Source organism: Cuculus canorus, chromosome 3, assembly GCF_017976375.1.
Source record: "Cuculus canorus isolate bCucCan1 chromosome 3, bCucCan1.pri, whole genome shotgun sequence".
NCBI classification, from domain to species: Eukaryota; Metazoa; Chordata; class Aves; order Cuculiformes; family Cuculidae; genus Cuculus; species Cuculus canorus.
Genome location: NC_071403.1, coordinates 15,534,869 through 15,557,809, shown reverse-complemented (window position 1 = coordinate 15,557,809; position 22,941 = coordinate 15,534,869). Strand labels below are relative to the sequence as shown.

Here is a 22,941-nt window from a genome sequence, read left to right as displayed (position 1 = left end):
ATTCAAGGAGATCATCAGACATAAAACTGCCTTCCCTTATTTCTTCTGATTTGATCACATTTAAAACAATTAACCAATGGACTTCTTTAAGTATTTTCATAGCAGTACTTTTCTTCCAAAGCTGACAATCTCAATGTCCTTTATATAAACACATTAATGGCTCCATTCATGCAAATAATTAATACAAAAATATAAAATAGACATATGCATACATGTAACTCTTGATTAGCATTTACACAGAGACTTAGAAAACCCTGACTTTACATCTGCAACCAAATCCTGCAGTTCTTATGGATGCTGAGCAATCAGCAGAGCAAATGAGAGAAACTGCTTACAAGGTAGAGAATTACTCCATCTCAGTAAGATCATTATCTGATCTACAAAAATAGCATCAGAAAAGACAGTCATGCCAATGAAAAAGCACACTCTATTTAAAAAGTGGCAATTTAATTGTAAGACTGCCAAATGCATGCCTGAATCTGTAATTCAAATTTTGCTACCATGCAGCAAGAAGAGGATCAAATCTGGTGCTGTGACACAGTTTGCTTATTGTATGCCTACCTGCAAGAGCAAAAGTGTCTATTTAGTGTAGCTCAGCAGTTGGGTCATTTCTTAGGTAAGACCTTTCCTAGCCAGGAAACTCTGCTGTGTACCAATCCTCTTTGGAAGTAGGGCAACAGGAAACCTTACAGGATTCACCTACAGGAGATGAAGGATCATAGAATCCTAGATCATAGAATCACTAGGTTGGAAAAGACCACTAGGATCATGGAGTACAACCATTCCTATCAACCACTAAAGTTTGTCCCTGAGCACCTCATCTACCTGTCTTTTAAATACCTCCCTGGGCAGCCTGTCCCAGTGCCTGATGGCCCTTTCCATGAAAAAATTTTTTCTGATGTCCAGCCTGAACATCCCCTGCCACAGCTTGAGGCCATTCCCCCTCGTCCTGTCCCCTGTCACTTGGGAGAAGCCTCTTCTCAAGGCCAAACAACTCCAGCTCCCTCAGCCGCTCCTCATAAGACTTGTTCTACAGACCCTTCACCAGCTTCATTGCTCTTCTTTGGACACGCTCCAAAGCCTCAACATCCTTCTTGTAGTGAGGGGCCCAAACTCAACACAGGGTTTGAGGTGCGGTCTCACCAGTGCCAAGTACAGAGGGAGAATAACCTCCCTGGACCTGCTGGCCACGCTGTTTCAGATACAAGCCAAGATGCCATTGGCCTTCTTGGCCACCTGGGCACACTGCTGGCTCATGTTCAGTTGCTGTCAACCAAACTTTCTAGCCAGACTTCTCCTAGTCTGTAGCACTGCACAGGGTTGTTATGCCCCAAGTGCAGGACCCGGCATTTGGCCTTGTTAAACCTCATGCCATTGGTCTCAGCCCAGCGGTCCAGCCTGTTCAGATCCCTTTGCGGAGCCTCCCTACCCTCCAGCAGATCCACACTTCCACCCGGTTTAGTGTCCTCCACAAATGCTTAGGGTGCATTTGATCCCCTCATCCAAGTCATTGATAGAGACATTGAATAGGGCTGGACCCCTGGGAACTCCACTTGTAACTGGCCTCCAGCTGGAGTTAATTCCATTGACCACAGCTCTCTGGGCCCAAGTTTTGAACCCAGGAGAGTGTGCGCCTGTCCAGGCCAGAGGCTGACAGTTTCTGAAGCAGAATGCTGTGAGAAACCGTGTCAAAGGCTTTACTTATGTCCAAGAAGACCACATCCACAGCCTTTCCCTCATCCAGTAGTCAAGTCACTTTGTCATAGAAGGTGATCAGGTTAGTTTGGCAAGATCTGCCTTTCATGAACCCATGTTGACTGGGCCTGATCACCCGGTTCTCTTGCATGTGCTTCATGATAGCACTCAAGATCACCTCTTCCATGACTTTCCCCGGCACTGAGGTCAGACTGACAAGCCTGTAGTTTCCTAGATCCTCTCTCTGACCCTTCTTGTAGAAGGCTATAACATCAGCCAGCCTCCAGTCAAATGGGATTTTACCCCCAGAGAACAATAAAACTTATAAAAACAATCACTATCTTATTGAAATACTGATTTAATAACTATTTTGAAATGTAGTACAATGGTGAAACGCATTGTTTTAGAAACAACTGTTTTCTAAAAATTGATGATTATGACAGAACTTTGGAAACAAGTTTGAATGCTCCTGAATGAAGTCCTGCTATTTCCAGTACCACTTGTAATGGGGCTTTACGAAGGTGAAAAACAGTGAGATTTTATACTGAAAATAATTATATCTGAGTGTAGGCTGTGCTTCAGTGAGCAAAGTTTTTTTTTTTTAGCCTTGAGAAGTTCATCTGTATTTGGTAAAATTTTGTAAATGATCTTTCACAATGAGAAAATGTGTGGTGGCCATATTATTAGCAACTTCACCCTACGCATTATTGACTGCCTTCAACATCGTATCCTTATAAAAATGCCGCGAGCTAAGACAGCTGGGCAGCATTTTCTTAGCATCACTCAGGAGAGCAACTGGTTGGGCTCAGAGAAAAGGGATGGAGGTAAGGCCACCTCAGATGAGAGTGAATCACTCACTGGTGCTACCTAAGGGACATTTAACACATACGTATTAATACACAGTTATTCTGACCATTTTTTTTTTAACCGCAGCAAGAAAAGCAACAAAAGCAACTGCCACATGCAGCGGAATGGTGTCACGTAAATGAAACAATCCATGGTGCCAAATATCCAATCACCAGTATTTGCACAGTAAGACTTGTTTCTGAGCCACAATGACTAGAACCAGAAAGGAGCTTTTTGCCCTCTCAGAGTATTCCCCTGGCCAAGTCAGTACGTTTTAAGTGGTATTGCAGGAACCTATTACAGTTTGGAGGTGCTTACTAGGAAAAGTTACTCTTCTGAATATTTGGGAAACACGGTCAGATATTTAAAAACACATGCTCCAGAATAAATGCAAGAGGACGCAGGACTTCGGCCACAGGCAAACTTTGGAATAGAAACCACTGCGAGGTTGACTGGGGGAACCTAAACCTTGACTAAAAGAGGAACTTCGGGATCTCATCAAATCTCTTGCCATTGTTCCCAAGTTAGCCATAAATGTGTTTATCTGCTTCAAGCAAAGTATACGGTAAAGGTCTGTGCCCAGGCATGAAGGAAAACTGTAGACTGCTGAAACCCATCACAGTTTCTTGGTCATTGTTTCAGTCACCTTTTCTCCTGGATTCCCCAGCCAAGGACAATGGTTCAGCTGTTAAGAGCTACATACTCACCTGGCTCTATACTCCCTGCACAAACGTATCAAACTTGCCTTTTCCAACACATGCTAGAGATGATAACTCTATTCTGCTATGACATGAGCTTGTTGCTGGAGCTGTACGTTTTTTCACATCAGAGGAGAAATCAGCACAACACAAATGTAACTCAGTTCTGTCACACCCAGCACTCCTGGAGTGCATGCGCCTCAAAAGGGTCGTTACTGAGACTTCTGAGAGAGAGTATGGTTACCAGATTAACCAGATCCTATGTGTGACCAATTCATAGAGCTGTGAAGTACCCCTACCTAGGCAGAAGAACCTGATTCTTAACACTGATTCTTAACAACTGTCTTCCTCAAAATGTTTTCCTGGTAAATTATTCCTTTGCTGTCAATGAATACTAAACTTAACAGAGTAATGTAATATAACAAGTCAATCCTACTGTGTATTTAACCTGGAGCTTGTTTTCAGTGCTTCTTCAACATCTCCCTCTATTAACGTTTTAGTCACTTTGGAGTCCAGACTGAAGAAAGCAGATGAGTCTTGTTAAAGAACCACCCCCTTCCCCACAACCCTGCCCTGACCATGAACTCTAGAGAAGAGCTGCCCAGGCAGGAGAAAAGATGGTTAGTAGGATAATTTTCAAAGGGAGAGTGATGAGCCAAACTGATTTACTTTTGTACATAAATCCTAGGTCACATCTATACCTAAATCAGTGTTTCAGTCTGGCCATGCTCTGAGAGAACACTTTGCACCATCAAATCTAATCAGACGGGAGAGCTATAAATAAAGACATCAACAGCCGTGTGAAAGCAAAACTAATCAAAACAGCACCCTGAGATTCCTCCCTGGAAGAGCTTTTCTGCTATTTTAACTTGCCTTATAAACAGGAAATCCATTTGAGCGTACCTATGTTAAGATAACTTGTCAATCTGACAAGTTCTCTACTGAGACCAGAGAAGTCATTACAAATAAATGGATTCTCAAGACACTGGGTTTTATCTCAAAGACATGAAAGCCACCATTAAAACACCAACCAACCAAATTTTGATACTGTTTCGCACTGAGAATTTACAAGCACCATTTAAAATTGATGTAAGTTACCCAGTTAACCCAAACTTCAAAACCAGAAGCTGGGGGTGGCTGTTTTGGGCAGCACCTTATCTTATCTAACCATGAAACCTCCATGCTTCACAAATCACAGAAGCAAAGTAATGCTTTTTTGTCTTACAGTAATCAGGAGCTGTAAGTCACGAGGAAATTGGAGAGGAGGCAGCAAGAGTGCTCAAAGGAGCATGAAGCAGGTTTCTCCTCTCATCACCAACAGTGTGGAGAGGCAGTATCTCACATTGCCTTCTTGATACAGACTCTTCTGTCTTGGCTTCCTTCTTCAGTAATATCAAATCTTGCATTTTTCAGAACCTAGCAGGAATGCACACGCAATTCTGATTGGTCGAAATTCCATCATGCAGGGAATTTCTGCTGAGATTGCCAGACATTTAGAGCTTCCCAGAAGAAGAACATCTGATTTCTCAGATTTCTTGCAAAGCAATGCTTTTGAAGCTATAAGGCACCAGAAACTGAGTTTTTTGCAGTGTGAAAAATGACTACATGGTTAAATGAAATAAGCTATATATGAGTGTCTGTCTGTGAGTATCAAGGAGTTTTACAAATACTAAGTCATTTCAAAGCTATTCTCAGGTAACTTATGAGGATAAACACACAACAGATCATCCAAAAAAATAATGTAGTTTACTCTTCTGGTTCTTTGAATGTCTTAAGTCTATGACACTACAGTTAAATATTTGTAGACTTCCATCTGAAAATCTAAACAGATTGTCAAATTTCAGTAAATTCAAGCAAGTTCAGGGATGAGACTTCCAACAGAGACCTGAGGGTATATACAGGCAATAGGTACTGTCTACTGAGGTCTAAGTAAGTAACTATATTGAGGTCTGTATTACAGGAAATGGTAATTCAACTTCAATATTGCACAGTATTTTCATGCCTTATTCTAAGTTATAGCAAATAACTGATATACAGAGCACCTAACAACACAATAGAAATCAATACAGATTTAAACAAACAATATTTCAAACTATTGGTCACCTTTTGGAAGTTACACGAAAAACACATTCTAAAAATCACACACATCAATCTAAAAAAAGTTGACACAACAAACTGCTGATAAAACAGTAAACAGTTGATAAAAATATTCACACTAAGACAACATGCTACTGACTTAGAGATCCCAGCACCTCTAAAATCCTGGGTTGTTTATTTTCTTTACCTTTTCTCGGCAGTTTGAAGAAAATTTAGCAGACACAATAAACTGGGTAATGAAATGTAGTGGCTAGAAATCACCTAAAGTGTAATTTCAACACTCGAAAGACCAGTACATGTACAAAGGAAAATAAAAATATTGTGTAAAAATTAAAAAGTATATGAAAATAGAAATCTCTCTTAAATTCTCACTAGTCTCTGATTGATTTCCTTAAAAAGAACTCATATTTGGTACGTTTTGATGAAAATCATTCACAGGCACAGAGATCAGTCATTTCCATTTACACATGAAGTGCCACTGAAGAGCCAAGATTTGTACTAAAGAAGCAGAAATTCTTTGGGTGTCTCAATCTGTTTTCTTTCCTTCTCTTTGTGTATTAGATTGTTTGGCAGGAAGGAAGCTTGGACTAGCAAGTAATACTATGTGCCCACTTTCATCTCTTCTATCTTTGTTCTATTTTAGGACTTGCCTAAGTAGTTATTACTTATGTTAATTTAATTTATATGGCATCTAAAGTATGGAGAGGACTCTAGGCAATAAATGTTATACAATCAGAGATCAAATTCCTTTGTCACGCTGTTTACATTAGACTATTACTCTTCTCTTCTTGGAAACAAAGTCAACATTGGACTGGCCAATAGCCTTGGTTGGCAGACACGCTGCCAGACTGATGCATGTGGGAACAAGGCCAGTGACTGTCCTTGTCATGAGTCCTCTCCTGTCCTGCAATGCTGCTCTTGTCTGGGTCTCAGCTAGCTGAATTATTCATAGCTAAGGAAATACTCAAGCTGAATTGTGTCCTTTCAAGATGAGCATCATAAGGTGTTAGATTTGAAATAATTTTTCATCCAACTTAAAGACTTGCCAAAAAACTTGGAAATTACTTTTTAAAAAATCCCGTGGACACTTTTTCATAATTGTACTGAGTTTTGCAATTCTAGAGGCCATTATCTGTACCACAGACTCTGTTAGTTACTTTATAGATGTTTTTTTCATAAATACATTAACGTTACCAGCCGCAGTAAACCTAACAATTTTTTGTATTATTATCATAATCATAAGTATCATAATTACAATTATTATACTTGAGAATTCCTTAAAAACACCTGTTGATCCTCCTTTTTGTTTGATGTTAGGTTTATAGCTTTTTATATGGATTCTTTTGCTAACAGTTCTATTCCTAGCCAAAAAAATTACTGAAAAAGCCCTTAAAGGTCATGTTCATGTTCACATTTAAAAGCACTAAATAACATTGAAATAGTGTTTCTGTATCTAATACTTCTTTGTATTCACTTAAATGCAATTTTTTTTTTAAACTGAGTCCACAGGTATTTTATCATTAAATGTATGATTACCGCACACTTTTATAAATGTTTTATAAAAAAAAAAAATCAAGATGTAAAAAAGATGAGGTTTATTTTCTAAAAGATCCAGAATTAAATCATTTCTTGCCCCTAGTGGATTTAGAGATATGATATTCATATCTGAAATATTGTGCCAGAATCAAAGAAGATCCTCCACCCATATTTAGAGTCAAAGACCCACAAGCAAGAAAGCAAAATATTAAAGGTCATCTGTAAAAGAAAAAAGTGCTAAGAAAATTTCAGTTGTGTATTTGCTTGGAAGAAGTTTTAAAACTATGTTTAAGTTATTGTCAATTCTTCAGTTACATGAGAACTGGTCCAAAACATAGAGATACTACTATGTATTGGCTAGATTTCAAAATTTCTCTTTCTATGAAATATTTCAATCTTCTCTTTGTAACTCTGTGTTACATCTAGCAAAAGTATCAGGGAAAAGGCCATAATGTGAAAATCTGCAAAATTCCAGAAAAAATGCTGACATTAACAGAGCCTTGATCAGCCATTTGAGCTGCTCATCATGTACAACAAGTCAGTTCTGCCACAAAGTTCATCGAAACACTTGGAACAACCCTGTGAAGGAAGTACTGCAGATCCAGCTCTTTCTATTTTTCCCAGTTTTAGCCTAGATAGACTGAGCTCCCAAAACAATACTTAAAATCTGAATGAGTTATATCATGCTGAAGAGACTACCTCATTCAAATGAAAATCAAAGTTTATGCTAGCTAAGAAAAGAACTGCTTTGGAAAGGAAAGAAAAATAATTCCAGGTCTATCATAATTAAGCTACATCATCTGACTCTAAACAAAGGGCCTCTATTCTTCTGTGAGACAGAAATTCATTCCTGTGTCACAGAATGAGATTATTTCTCCTCTAGGTGCTTATAAGCACTTCAAGCCTTCCTACAATATCCTACAAGTTACAGAAAGTAAAAACTGTGGACCCGATCAGGCAAGAAATATATGAAGAGTAAAACAAAATCAAGTTTAAGGCTGATGTTCTTTTACAGACAGGCATTTATCTGGAAATGTCTAATGTGAAGATAGCAGACTTTTTTCCTCTATAGTACTTTGGCACTGCTCTATTTCCTTTTTCTGTCACAATTTTGATATTATTTCAACTTAGTGTCTTACTTGCACAAAGTGAAAACCTGTAAGTGCAGTGTGAATCAGATGAAAAAGTAAAAATCCTCTTTAAACAAAGCTCACTTATATGCAGTCAGAATTATCAGTAGGTCTTTCTATAAAGCATTACATAAAAGATACAATAGAAACATAACAATGAAGCTGCGCTTATTAAATGCATTTGTCATATTGTGAAATTATAGTTTTACAAGACATATATGTTATAGCTTAGCTAAAATACAGATTATACTTTTGGAAAGGAATTAATTCTCCTAAACCCCACACTACTTAGATATTGAATTGAGCCAAAAGTACAGTTATTACTGCAGTAATATCTCTGTTAAAAAATCTAGGGATGAATTGCAAACAGACAGAAAAGTGAATTAATACTTTTGAGTACAAATAAACAACTACATAACAGGAGACAAAGTTAAAATTTATATTTCAGAGAAAAGGAAGAGAGCCACATGCAACACTAACTCAACAGAGCAGCCGGACTTTGTTTGAAAATACTAGCCCTTATTAGGAAATCTTTTGGAAGATGAGTAACTGGAACCGAATTATGTTTCTCTTAAGGGTAGTGAATTCCTCAGCTAGACGGCAACAGTAAATAAAAGAGAACATGCTTACATTTGCTCAGAAGTTTCAAAGAATTAATTATCATTACTAGAACAAAGAGTTCCTCTTACAAAAATAATCAGGTGGGTTTTTTTTTTTTTTGATATTATTCTTCATCCATTTGTTCATCTCTTCTCTGCTGCTGCAGAAACACTTGGGTGCCTGCAGGACAGGTATAAAGCTTTTGCTGGGTTCATGGGGGAGGCCTTTGCTACCAGTGTGTCAGGTTTGGAGCCCAGATTCTGTCACCATCCCTAAGGCACCATTACCATTCCTGCTGCTGCACTACAGACTTTTTTTTAGATTGGCAAATGAAAGAAATACATCATAATGTCAACCTCCTTTCATTCTTCTTTTTGTGCAGCAGAGGCACTGTCCTCATAGATCACCGCAGCTATGCAAAGCAAGCTCTAACGGCCTGCCCCGAGAAAAATAACAACCCGGATAGGAAAGACTCTCACAGAGATAATACTGAACAGCCAAAAAAGGCTAATGAGTGAGCTGCATTTTAGCTAGGCTGCAGAAAGTTAACGAAGTACACACAGTGTAATGTTAAGGAAAACATCTGCAAAGTGTGCCGCGTTAAGAAAACAAAACGTAAGCATCTGTAGGTAAGGAAGCTCTTGTGTAAAAGCTAAGTGCTCTTGCCAAGATAAAAGCCCAATGCAAGCAAATACTTCGAAATATTCCTCTACAACATGGTGAACAACAAGTGATCTACAGAAGACTAAACTAAACCTGTGGGTAACTGTATAGCTGTAAAACTTACGGTAATTCTGACTTCCAAGACAATTTTCTGAATCTACCATTAGAAAATCTGTGATCTTGTAGCATTTCGTCTGGCTGAACAGGAGATGCCAATGCAAAAGAACAATATAAGAAAAGAAAATCTATGAAAATATCAATGGGATATTATAAGAAACAAATAAAGGGCTGTTCCATCCCTAGTGTGCTAAATGCTTTGAGAAGTTTAAGATACCTCTCTCTGTGTTGTGACTGTTAAAAATTTTATTGTAATTTCAAGATAAATGCAAAATTTATTCATAACTAATTTATACTCGTTTGTTCTTACACTACAGTTTCCGATGGTGTTGCCCTTGAGCTTCAAAAATTCTTCTGCATTTTTGTTGCTTACTCTCATTCAATTCTAACAGAACAATCATATCTCTGTTCAACCTTCATTTCTATAGCATGAACAAATCAGACAATAAATCATTCCTCAAGGTCTTGATTCCCACAAACATTCAGTTTCTCGAATGCTGAGTGTCCATTATTCCAGATAAGCTGTCAGTTGCGCTCATTCAATGATATTAACATTTTCTTAGCTCTCCAAGGAACCACCTTGCCTGATGCAACCAGGACAGCATTTGCCTTTCCCTCAGCCAGATCTTACACACAGCGTACATTCATCCTGTGATGTTTATTATACCCGTGTCTTCCTCCCTCTTCCCGCTTTTTCTAGATGACAGAGCTCTCAGATTGCATCTGGAAATCTCCATTAGTCATTCAGAAAGGAATGACCCTGCAGTCTGCATAATCACATTTTATCAGAATTCTATTTTTCTGGTCATCAAGTTCATCAGTCCTTCCTCTATCTCACCTGGAATTGACATACTTTCCAAATCAGTATTATCAGCATATTCTAGGAGCATACACTCTACCTCTCATTGAGCAAATATAGTTTTTTTTTTCTCAGAAACAGTGTTGTTTGTCTTAGAAACTCAACCAGTAAGCACTCTCTGGCTCTTGTTTTGATAAAACCAGTTGATGCTTCCCTCCTAAATAGCTTCTTCCTGATATCCAGTATTCCTTAATAATCTCCATGCTTTACATCCAGTCTCATAGTAATAGGTTTATTAAAGTCCAGATAAAGAAGACTTTTGAACTTTTATCTAGCAATCAGCTTTCTTATCAAATAAATGTAATTTTTTTACAGAAGCACAATTTCTTTCATTACAGTAGTAAAAAAATAAACTCAGAAGTTATGAGGTAAAAGAAAAGTGCTTAGAAATGCATCCTTGACATTATTTATAATTGGGACTAAATCAATCAAAACAATATATGGAAAAAAGAAAAGCCTGACCACAGCAAAAGGTTGTCACTACCCTTGTAACAAAGTAACAAAATTATTTCCCCAGGCTAAGGGAAAAAGCAATGGCTTTCTCCAAAAAGACAACAAACAACCCCCCTTATCCCCAAAGCCTCCACCCTCCAGCATACTTTGTTTCTGATTTATTATCTGCTTTATCTGTCTGCACTATCTGGACCTGTACGAAATCTCTTGTTGCATTATAAAATCACTGCAAGGATGGACAGAAAATTATCCCTGCTGGCATTACCAAACAAAGATGGCTAAAGTGAAAAAATGAGATTTTTTTCCTTTCTAGTAATGTTTACTCACACATGATGTAGCTCTGAGGCCGGACGATTGCTCTACTCTATTTAATTTACATGATTCCCAGTCGGTGTTATTTTTACCACAGCATATTGGTGCTTGCTAAGTCACTAAATCCATCCAGTGAACCATCATATTCTCCATCACTGGAGGGCATTTTGTGTAATGGATGGGGTAATTTTTTCTAAATGTCTACCTAAATGCCAGTCAATCAACAAAACCATGAGAGAAAGCCTTCTTATGATCAGTCTTAGAAGGTGAAATATGGGGCAGAGAAACAGAAGAAGTTCTTAAAGCTAAAGGGAGCACAGGTATACTGTGGAGTACAAGAGTACCAGGACTTCACTACTCAATGACAATTTCCTCACTTAGATGATGGTATCTTTTCTGAAACCAGGATTTTAGAATTTAATTCAAAAGAACATAGAGAAAGACTCTTCTTTTAACAGGAATTTTTCAGGAAATTATGGAAAGTACACTGTAGCAGGGAATTCCATGTGAGGGAAAGTGCAGTTTTTACAAAGGAAAATATGCTTTAAGATTCTTATGTGGTTTTGCTCAGGTTGCCAGTTGCTTCCTGAGTGAAGCAGTTGCAGTCAGACAATTAAAGATTCCTTCCAAATATCCTGTTCACAGAAGCAGGTAAGCGATCAGAGTTTTTTTCATTCTGTTTTCACCTTGTGGCAATACTTGATTTCAGCTACGTGTTACGTAACCTCTCTCTAAAATGTTAATGCCAATGGCTTCACTTCAAGCTGTTGATGTTAAACTCTGCAAACAGACGATGGACAGCAAATAACTTTGGTTCTTATGTAGAAATACCTCTTTATGGTTTATACCATAAACATGGCAAGGAAAATGACTTGCTGTCAGTGCAATGACAGACTGGACAAGCTCCCTTAGCTCTGCATCTCTGCACCTCTTCCGATCTCATTTGTTTGGAGCCAATAATGGCAACAATATACAATATCCCAGGCAAAGTGTTACCTTTGTCTTATCTGAGATCACTAACACTTCTCAAGCACTGTCAGAGCAAAACTACTCAGAATACGGACTTTAATGGTGTTGAGTACCTTGGAAAATAAATTTAGTCTCAAAGAACTCATATTCAGAGAAAATACAGCCCATGTCTCAGAAGGCTGACCTGTTGCATCTCTGGCGGTTTTGTTAATATTTATCTCAAAACTGACATTTTCAGTCTCTCTGTCTGTACTGGTTATCATTCCCACATTATTTTGTAATTCCTTTAAAACTCTTACTTTCAGTGCTTTTGACAGAAAAGTTGGCCTCCATTAGAAGTGGCTAAAGAATGAAAATCTTCCAAGTCCTGCAATAAAACAAACAAAAACACAGCCATCCATCCTCCATTTGCTTTAAAGAGAAAAATCTGTCTTGCTGCCCCAGCAGGAAATTGCATCAGGCTGAATATGAAATGTGACACCACTAAATCTCTTGATAGCAAGATGGTGAAGATGTGGTGTCAGAAAGGTTGCAAAGAACCATTAGCACATAAAAAGAAATTGTTCTCCTACTAATAGATGACCTTTCTAAACCCTCTTCTGCTGACCAGGGGCTAGAAAGCAAAAGGGAGGAATCTTTATGCCGTCTTAAGGCATCCCTCTGCCTGTTCCAGGAGAACTGAGAGGTCCCCAGGGATGGTGATATTTCTGTTTCTCTAAGATTGAGCTTTTCCTTTTCTCCAGAACTCATACTCCTACCATTACCTCCATCCACTTTGAAATGCATTATTACTTCTCCATTTATGGTATAAATTCCGTAAAAAAACTTTTTCCTCCCATGGCAGCAGTTTTTACCTATTTGAAAACAAACCGAGAACCTCAAATATAAATGTAGCATGATCAATCCTGCCCTCAGTCACTTGTTGGTCAGGAAACTATAATATAATATCTGTAGAGGGTCACATACAGACACTCCGTTTTCAATTGAAAATTTCTCTTAGAAATACCTAGCAGCAGCTTCATACACACCACTTCTATTTTTGTATAAGACTAAACCTGTGCAGTATACTAAAAGCAAGAACTATTGTACAAAAATAAGTGGAATTCTGCACTAATTGACCATTTCTTCAGATGAAATAAAGCAAGATGGAAGTTAATTCTACTGATTTTGAACTAGAAATTCAGATCTACAATTTCCACAAAAATATGGAACTTCCAATTTTCAAGAAATATCTGGCCTTTTGTTTTATTTCTGATCTTGCATTTTGAGTTTTCAGTCAGTGTACCTGACTTACAACCATGCAAGTCAGAGGAAAAAAATATTAAACTGACCCATTCTGACCAACTATGGAGGCTACACATACATTTCTGTATTTTTTATACTTCCTTTAAATTACATGCTCTGTGTCAATAGCACACCTTCAGTTACTGAAGATCTGTAGCAGAATTTAATAACTATCACCACTTTTTGGAGGACCATACACCTCCATGCTGCTTTTAAACCTTTGAAATTTGGATATTAGAACCAATTTTCACATAATCCATTTTAAGGACCTCATTTATATTATACTGTCAAAACAGATTTTTTTGTTTAAAACAGTCTCAGTAGTGGATACACAATTAGGCTACTTAGACAAAACACATTAACATGAATTAAATATTTTCAGATTTCTCCTCCCCTCTTGTACACTACAGAAGGAAGGAAAGTGGGTCCCTGATTTAGGACATGAGTATTTGGCTTCCAAAAATGGATTTTCTTTAGAAAACCTATCAGGTCTCATGTGCATAGTGTTCTAAAAGATGTATTAATTCAACTCACTGATTTCTGACATAATTTAACTAAAAAAATAGTAATTGATAAAACATGTTACATTTTATTTGCTTTGCTTAAACCACAGATAGTACTATTTTCCTGAGCCACAGTAACACAGAGTCAATATCATTCATAACTCTGTTTTACAATAATGAATAATACATAATCCTACTCTGGAGAGCTATAGTATCTTTCTCCGAGAACAGGAACATCTGAGCTTTAAAGAGATAATGTTGAGAAGTACAGATTTTAAGTTAATTAACAACTTCCCTGAGAAGAGTGAGTTACAGCTCATGGAGGGCAAATCATCATCTGTTTGGTAGATTCCTGTGCCTTCCTCTTAGGAATATAGCCCTGGTTCTTTGTCAGAGCTGAACTACTGAGTAAGATGGAGCAAAGATTTGCTCTGTCACAGCAATTCCTATTTCAATGAGATTTAGAAGCCAGAAAGGAATGCCAGATCAAGCCACAAACACTGTAAAATGCTTCCAAATGTTTTGTTCTTCATCGTAAGTAAAGATGAACATAAAATAACTTCTATAATACAATAATGCTTTTTATAACTTGAAAAGAATGTCATTGATTACAATGCATCTAAAATAACATCTTACTATGTTATTATGCAACTACTTATATTCTAGTCTAATACCCAGGCAGAGTGCATTTTTGAGCAACACAATATTAATCACAATTCTAAGCTTCAAGTACACCTACTACATCTATCATTTGGTCCAGCTGCATGATTATACACTTTCTGGCTTAAGATTAATAAATGAGTAGTGTAGAAAGGTATTACATTTTTTTTCTTGCTAAATTGATCAAGCTTTACATTTTGAAAGAATCACTTCTACGGCTCATCTGGCAGTAAAAGCGTGGGGAAAAAGGTGAGTTATCAGATTATATAAATAAACAATATTGTTACTTACCTTAGTTTACATTACTCTGACTATGTGAGAAGAGTGCTGCAATATGCGTGCATTCTATACTAGGCTGAAGCTTTTCCTCTTCTCTCTTTTAGTAAGAAAGAACCCTTAGGGTCAGGTCTTACTTCCACTGAAGACATGAGCAAAAGTGTCCACTAAGGTTCAATAGGATCAGGACAGGAACTTCGAAAGTTGTTTTTTTTCCTTTTGTATCTTTGTGCATGAGCTTTTCTTCCTTCAGGCTATGCAGATATGAAGCTTTTAAGGTTTCTGAAGTCGCAATAAAGAGTTGGAAGTCCTATGTTCCTAATGAAGCATCATGCTGTCATCTAATTTATCTGAAATCACTGACCCCAACTGCCAGTGTAGTTTTTAAAGGAAAGATATAGGATTTATTCTTGACTAAGAAATCAAAGGTGGTTTTTATAAACATATTTTTTCACCATTACAGGTACAACCTTTTATGTGAGTTACATAACTGCTATTCATTTGCTCAGAGTTCAGTTCCCCCATTCACACTCGGCCCATCCGCTCGAAGAAATTTCCTATACGTATAAAACTGCTTTTAGCCAAACCATTATCCGCTGTTGATATCCATATGTGTCTCTTTGCATTTTCTTGCCTACCAGTAAACAAAGCTGCTAAGATATCAAAACATTTTTCATTGATCAAGACAGAAAGTTGTTATGGTACATATTCTCAAAGGCATTTGTATATTGTTTCTTGCAGATGCCTGATGATCAAAGAAAACTAATATTTGAGAAATGTATTCACAGCTGGAAAAGCTTCTGTCCTGAGTGATCTATATCCATACACGTGTAACACAGATGTCACAGATGAAAAAACGATAAACCACATTTGGTGAGAGTCCTGCTTCCCAAGAGCATACGTCTCACTCACCTGTTTGGCTAAGTTGAGATGTGCTTCTGCTCCTTCGAGATACTATGGCAACCACTTTGGCACTAAGGCTGGAACGCCTTTTCTTCCCACCTGTTCCAACCATGCCGACAGCCGTGTCCGACTGACTCCCATCATTGTGCTCCAGCTTATACATCTCTCCGCTCACACTTGTGCTCTTAGTGATTCTCCCTGAAGTCCCCATCCGTCTGCCTTGCATTTTAGGAGTAAATGTACTACAGTTACAAAGTAAAAACAAACAAGTTAATTTGTTTGTGTAACAGTATTTCCAAAAGCCTTTTTTTAATTTTTGAAATTTGCAAATTAATTTAAGTCTTGATACATTTTCATTTATTTGGTTCACAAGTAAAAGGTTAATTTGATGTTCCTCAAAGTATGTATTTCCAGTATTAGAATTTGCTCACTTCTTCGAAGGAAATAAATAAAATGAACACCGCCCTATGTTTTTCAGGGTGACAGAAATGACAGAAATAGAAACATACAACATTTAAAAGTCATGTGGAGCCTTGACTCTATCTCCAGAATATAGAAAGAAATAAACCAGCAATTTAATGACCAAATTAAAAAAACATGGGCCAAGAGAATATATGTAGGTTAATACATGTATCAGCACTGTTCACCAAAGACTTAAGACCTAATAGATATGATATCATCGTCTATATTTTCAAACTTCACAGAAAGAGATAATATAATACGTAGGATTTTTTAGGTCTTCACTGGCATTTCTTTAAAGGCAAATGTAATAATCACAGTATAAAGGCAAAACAACTTTGAGGCAAAAACCTCCAACAGCCCACTAGAACTTCCATTGATTGACAGAAAGATGAATCGTTGTGTCAGTTCTGTTTGATTTTCTTTAGCTATCATATTACTTTTGAGTGTTTCTATTCAAGTCCTTTATCTGCTCCTCCTGCACATAGTGGCTGGATAAAATATTCTGAAACATGTTCTAGAGAACAATCTCAAATGCACAGAGGACATATTAATAACACAGTCCTAACACTGCTATGACCAAGCGATTCCCTGGCTCCAATGATAACACAAAGCCAGCTATCACTCTGCAGAGACACAAAAATTTAAACTACAGCCTAACTCAGTTCCAATATAACTGTTAAATCCATCTAGTACATGAGAAATTCCTTGATCTTGTACTGCTGATTAGTAAACCTGCTGGCAAAATACTAAGTTTAGTGAGTTTCTTTTTTAATAATTCTCTATTTTGAAGTCAAATTTTGAATTTATTTGTTGAGGAACAGTCCTGCTGTCCCTCCCACCAGGTTCCCTTCCCAGCAGAGGTGACTGCTCCTCCCACCATCACCCTAAAATAAGAAAGAGAGGGATTAGAGGCACAGGCTTCTTTATTTCATGGCAAGTTTCACAGAGACAGGAAATCTTGCCAGGGAGAAATGAACGGCTCTGTGGGAGAAGAACCGACACCCTGTGGCTGCTGCAGATCTGGGCTATGTTGAAGCTTAAATCAGTCCTGTCCAAAAGACAGATCCAGGAAAGTATGAAATAATAAATGCCTAAATTATGTTTTACTGCCAGTTACCAAGACTTACTGATATGTGACCATATGTAAGAGCAGATAAACCCAGACAATATTTTCTGAAGAAGAAGCTTGAAGAGCAAAGTCCTTGAATAGAAAATACTTGATAGAAAGATCATTATCAGCCTCTGCCTAGGCTTTTAACTATGTTTTACACTTAGGATCTGCTCCTGCTAAAAAACAGCTACCAACCTCACACAGAACCAGGTGCTGTGATGCACTGAAGTGCTCAAGAGCACATTTTAGTGGACCACCTAAGGCACGCTGAGCTTAGAATAGGTTCTCTCTTGTTCCCTGCTATCCCACGGCAACCTTAGTGACTGGCTTTTGGGTTTGCATGGCAAAAATGGAAGGACATATGTTTGTTTCATGTTTCTATGTCAAATTCCTTTGCATTTTACTGCAGATGTTCCTCAGTACACATACCCTCATCTGTATGCATACCTGCGCGTGCGCACACACACATACACATATATTTTCAATCACTCTAGAATTTTAAATGCACTTTTTGGTAATTCAAAAAAAATATATAAAAAGACCATCTTCCATATATATGCAAATATCAAGGAAAAGGTTTTGTGTAAGGCAAACTAGTTCCCTTCACTTAAAACTAATACAAAATTGAGGAAAAATGCTCTAAAATATTTCCTGTTTTCAAAATAGAGACCTATTTTCTTGAGGGAGATAAATATTAATTTCTTGGCTCTAATATAAATCATGTCCTTAATACAGTACAGGTGTTTACTTCATGGACTACATATACTGCTGCTTTTCACAGTTGCAGTGATCACCAAAGAATGATATTTTTATGGTTGCTCACAGAATGCAATAATCTCAACTCTATAATAAAGTGTCTAACCCAGCTGCTACTTTTGGCTCATGTAACACAGATTTCTTTCTTTATCTCATCATAAACACTGTAACATGAAAAAAACATGAATTCGTTTGCCCACGCTCTAAGGAGTCATTATTTTTCAAATAGCAAATTAAATTTAAAAAGTAGTGATGAACTTCATAAAATTAATTCTGAAACTTCTAATAAAAATATTTTTCTACAATTTGAGAAGATCTGGTGAAGTTTATATTCCTTAGTTTTGAGGCTGGATATTGGTCCATAGTTCTAGTTCTGGCTATAGGCAGAAAATCTTAGGAAATGTTTTTTCTTTAAGAAGTGATGTTACTAACTTGCACACTTACAAAGAAAACCTTAAAAATAGAGATCAATTCAAAAGAATAGAATCATATCAATAGAGGTATGTACAGTGTGATAATACTGTCTGAATATACAATCAACCTGCACCATTTGCTCAGAGTACTGTCACACAATCCCCTTAAGCAAATAGAAACTTCAATCCCTAATTCAGTGTATCAGGGCTTGCCAACATCATTTCTACAGTTTCCAAATGCAAAGTCTCTTCTCCTCTGCTGAGAAGACAAGGCCCCACACTCATGTTCACAGGGTGCTAGAAGGCATCAACACTAACTGATTTGTTTCTCTGGAGTGGGAGACTATTTGCCGTGTCACGTAAAGGACAGACTAAAAGTATGGTCTGATACTTGGTGGGGTGGGGCAGAATCATACAGGCCTTACTTTCAGGGGTCCTACTTTCTACTGCAATTACCCATGCTTAATTCCTTTACATATAGATAATTCCTTTCTACCAGCACATGGAATTTGTTTTCGGTGACTATTTCTGCGACACTGATACGCCCTGCTCAAAGCTTTCTGTAGTCACTTGGTTCCCATTTTCAGGCTTACAGATGTGGATTCTGGAACTCCTGAGTTCATGCAACAATTCCTTAGAAAAATAGAGGGAAGAAACTGAATATATATATTTTCAGAGCATCTCTTGACATTTGAGCTACACTGACATGCACTTTGCTGACTAATCTATAAATGCATCATTTGCAGCAATAGAGTTTAATCAAGTATAGAACCAGCCATTCAATTAAAGAAATTGTTTATCACACTATTGACTTTGCTGTACTGAATTTCAAGTGTTTATGAATATAATAAAAACTAATCTTATGATATTTTTATGCCAGTGTTCACCTCTTTTTACAACAGAGTTGAAATGCTCTGAACTCACATTCTCTAGTAAGAGTTTAGGAGACAATGATGTCTATCAACTGAAAAATAAGAATTGATAGGAATCTAATTTTAAGAAAATCCCTTTTTTGTGTACTAAACCTCTAATTCAAGGGCTATGAACACTTTCAGAATAATAGATAAATTACTTTCTCAAAGACTTACATAAATTTCAGTTTTCATTCTTTGTGACAGGTAGAAGGACATAGAAGATTCACTTTAATAAAAAAAGATTGAGGTATTTGGAATTCAGATTAAGCTTGTAATTGTTTTTAACTTGCAACTATCAAGTCCTAATTTCCTAGGAAATACGTTCTAGTGTACTTCTGGTATAAAATAGCTATTAGCTTGCTAGAAACAGGCTTAACGGGATAGGATGAAGGATCAAATCCTACAGATGTCCAGTACTTCCACTTGTCTTAACTAAGCAAACAGATTAAGATTCCTTGTGTTCATCTAATCCCTGGGCTAGTTTATGATTTGACATTAATTGGAACAGTATCAAAAGAACGGACACGTAAAATTCAGTCTTCTTATACCGTGTAATTGAGTACCCCACACCATCAATGGCTACAACTTGGAGAAATAGCTCCTAGCTCACAAAGTTACTTTTGTCAATATGGTTACAGTTTAATTTCAGAAGCACAAAGAAGCAAAAGACCTGCATGGATTTACATATATCCTTTGCACTTAGTCCTTCTGATAATAACATATCCAAAGTTTTATTTTACTTTACTGGACTTGCTGTGATTATGAACACATTCATTTAAATGCAGATACAAGATTTTTTTTTGCTGGCCTGTGGCTAAAATTGGTAAATCATTAAGTCATATTGTTGATTCAAACCTAGTTATCACAACACAATAAATAAACACAGTTCTCAGTAGTAGGATAACTAAGAGTAATGTATTTTTATCAGTATCCTCCATTTATTTTTAAATGAAATAATTCACTACATTTTTATTCAAAGTTATTTTACCATCTTTAGCAGTTCTTTCAAAGACTCGTTCAGCAAACATCTTATTCTATTACTAATTATTGTCATAACACCATCATCAATGGGTATATTAAGAATAGTTACAATCTATCTGTGCCTCTGTTTTACTTCACTGATATTCAGCACGAGAAAAGAGTTGCTTGATTCTTGTTTGTTTGTCTGTTTTTAATTGAAGTAAAGCACTAAAGCCAACCCCCTTCAACCCCAGCAGGAGCAGAGTCACCCTGGCTTGGGGCCCCTGGAGATGACCTTCAGCACCAAGGTCACCCACTGAATCCCGGGCTCCCACACCAGCCAGGAAGACACTGGTCCATTTACCAAGGGAAAAATACCTACATTTTCCTGCTGAAACTTAATAAGTTGATATAGATACTATGTTAAGTGGTATCTGTACTGCAAAATCAAATCAAGATTGTATTTACGTGTCAGCCATCAGAGTTGTAATAGAAAGGAGCACTTTGTGTTTTGCAGGCTTATGCTATCTGAAACTTGAACTTGTATCTATGGGAATGAAGAACAAACTACTAAGATGTAAAAACTCATTCAAAGAGTAGTTTGAGTTACAAGCTGTCATGAAAATTAACCTTGAGGTAAATTTTATAAAGTGAACACAGTACAAGAATGCAGTGATTATTCTTGCTTCTATTAAACCATGGTATAAAAAACTATATAGAACTGAAACAAAGCAAATTACATGTGTTAAATCATTGTATGTGTTTCTACATACAGATATCTAATATAGATATTCGAGATGCATAAAATTATACTGGAAAATCTTTGGATTTAAAAAATTAGGATATAGATATACAGTTGGTATTTCTCTAACATAAAATACCTGCTAATATCACCTGGAAAAGAAAGATATTAAGACACAGGAAGCTACAGCAAACTTTGCCCATGAACTCACCTATATAGTATCTGGAAGTATATCCTTTTAGAGAAAAAAATCCTAAGTGATTAGTCATTGCTAAAATTACAGTACTTCCTTCATCCTCTTAGACTTACAGAAGACTTATAAAAAAATACTTTGTGTCTATTTTCATGATCACTCAGTTTTATTCCATCCATTTTTCCAATACCGCAAGCCATAATAAATAATCCCTTGTATTCCTTGCTGTAAAGATAATAGTTTAATATAAGTTCTTTTCACACAGTTGCATTAACTTGAATCTTTTTGACAAAATCCTTGTCTGTTACCAGCACAAGCTAGTATGCTTCCTTTCTCTCTTCTTTCTCTCTCCTTTCTGCAGAATCACATACTAATTCATGGCCCCTATGGAACTCTTTTGCAATAAGGCAGCTCTTGAATACTAATAACCTCCTAAACACTTTATAGTTGTACACCAAAGGGAAGATAAGCAGTCCTTTAAAATGCGGAACATTACATTTCTAAAAATAAACTAAATCTTGTTATTAGTAGTATATGATATATAATTAATAAATTCAAAGTCCAAAATATCTGTCCACAAATTGCTCTATCAGTCTTAGAATATATAGCTATATTTACATATGATATATAATATTTTCTGCAAGAATAATTACTATACAATTTATGGTGTTTTGTAAACTGATTAAAACTTGGTGCTTTACCAACTGAATGATAAGCATATATCTTCTATTAAAATTCTCTCTAGTTAATTAAGAGACATTTTTAGACCATAAAGAATGTAGTTTATTCAATGGAATAATGATTTTTTACAGTCTGTATGAACTGGAATTACATATTGATATAACATGCACATTAATCATATATGAAATCCATGTAATATCTATTAGAACTGGAAAAAAATCCCTTCTTCTTCTGTAAGATCATGATATTACAGTCCTATTGGTGTTCAAATTCAGTAACTCTTGTAAATTACATCAGTTCCTGACATTATTTCAGTGTTCTCAGAAAGTGTTACACAGTGACATGGATGATGCCGCTATAATGACAGTCCCAGCACCACTCTGTTCACCACTCTGTTCCATGAATAAACTCTCACTTAATCACAGAATCACAGAATCACCAGGTTGGAAAGGACCCATTGGATCATCGAGTCCAACCATTCCTAACACTCCCTAAACGATGTCCCTCAGCACCTCATCCACCCGTTCCTTAAACACCTCCAGGGAAGGCAACTCAACCACCTCCCTGGGCAGTACGGTTTGAGAAAGATTTCATTACATGTAAGTCTCCTCTGGGAGTTCAGCTTGTAATCATGCTACTTTGGAAGATCAGGAAATCTCTGTGTAGGAATATATACTAGAATCTGTTTTGTGAAGACGCCTTTCTCAGTAACACACTGACCAGTGAATTGCTCAAGTATCACAACTCTGACAGATCTCTACTTCTAAAACTTGTAAAACTATCATTTTACCATGAAACAAATGAATAATAATTCAGAAAGTAAATCTGAACCTTACAAAATATAAGCAGATATTAACTATTTTCCAAGAATTTTCATCAAGCCAATTTTTATTCTCTGAAACAAGCAGAGGAATTGTTTCTGTATGCAGGAGCCCCCGTGTCTGTCTGCGTTAATACATGGCACTCTCAGCCTGAAGCCAAATAATCACATGAATGAAACCAACACAAAAGCAGTTTGCTACTGCAGGGACACTGCTGAAGGTTAAGTATTGCTATTAATGCTGATGTGGACAGGCTAATGGAATCAAAGGGCAAACAGCTCAATTAA

General features: G+C 36.9%; 1 protein-coding gene across 50 annotated transcripts in view; it reads right to left on the bottom strand.

Moving 5' to 3' along the window:
• Positions 1–22,941, bottom strand: part of RIMS1 (regulating synaptic membrane exocytosis 1) — a 327,910-nt gene that overhangs the window by 28,735 nt on the left and 276,234 nt on the right. For 42 of the 50 annotated variants that reach the window (XM_054061002.1, XM_054060978.1, XM_054060958.1 and 39 more), the window contains one exon: positions 15,611–15,843. The exons of the other annotated variants lie outside the window; for them this stretch is intronic. In XM_054061002.1, coding sequence (XP_053916977.1) covers positions 15,611–15,843 — 233 coding nt within the window. The remainder of the gene's footprint in view (positions 1–15,610; positions 15,844–22,941) is intronic. 50 annotated transcript variants of the gene reach the window in all.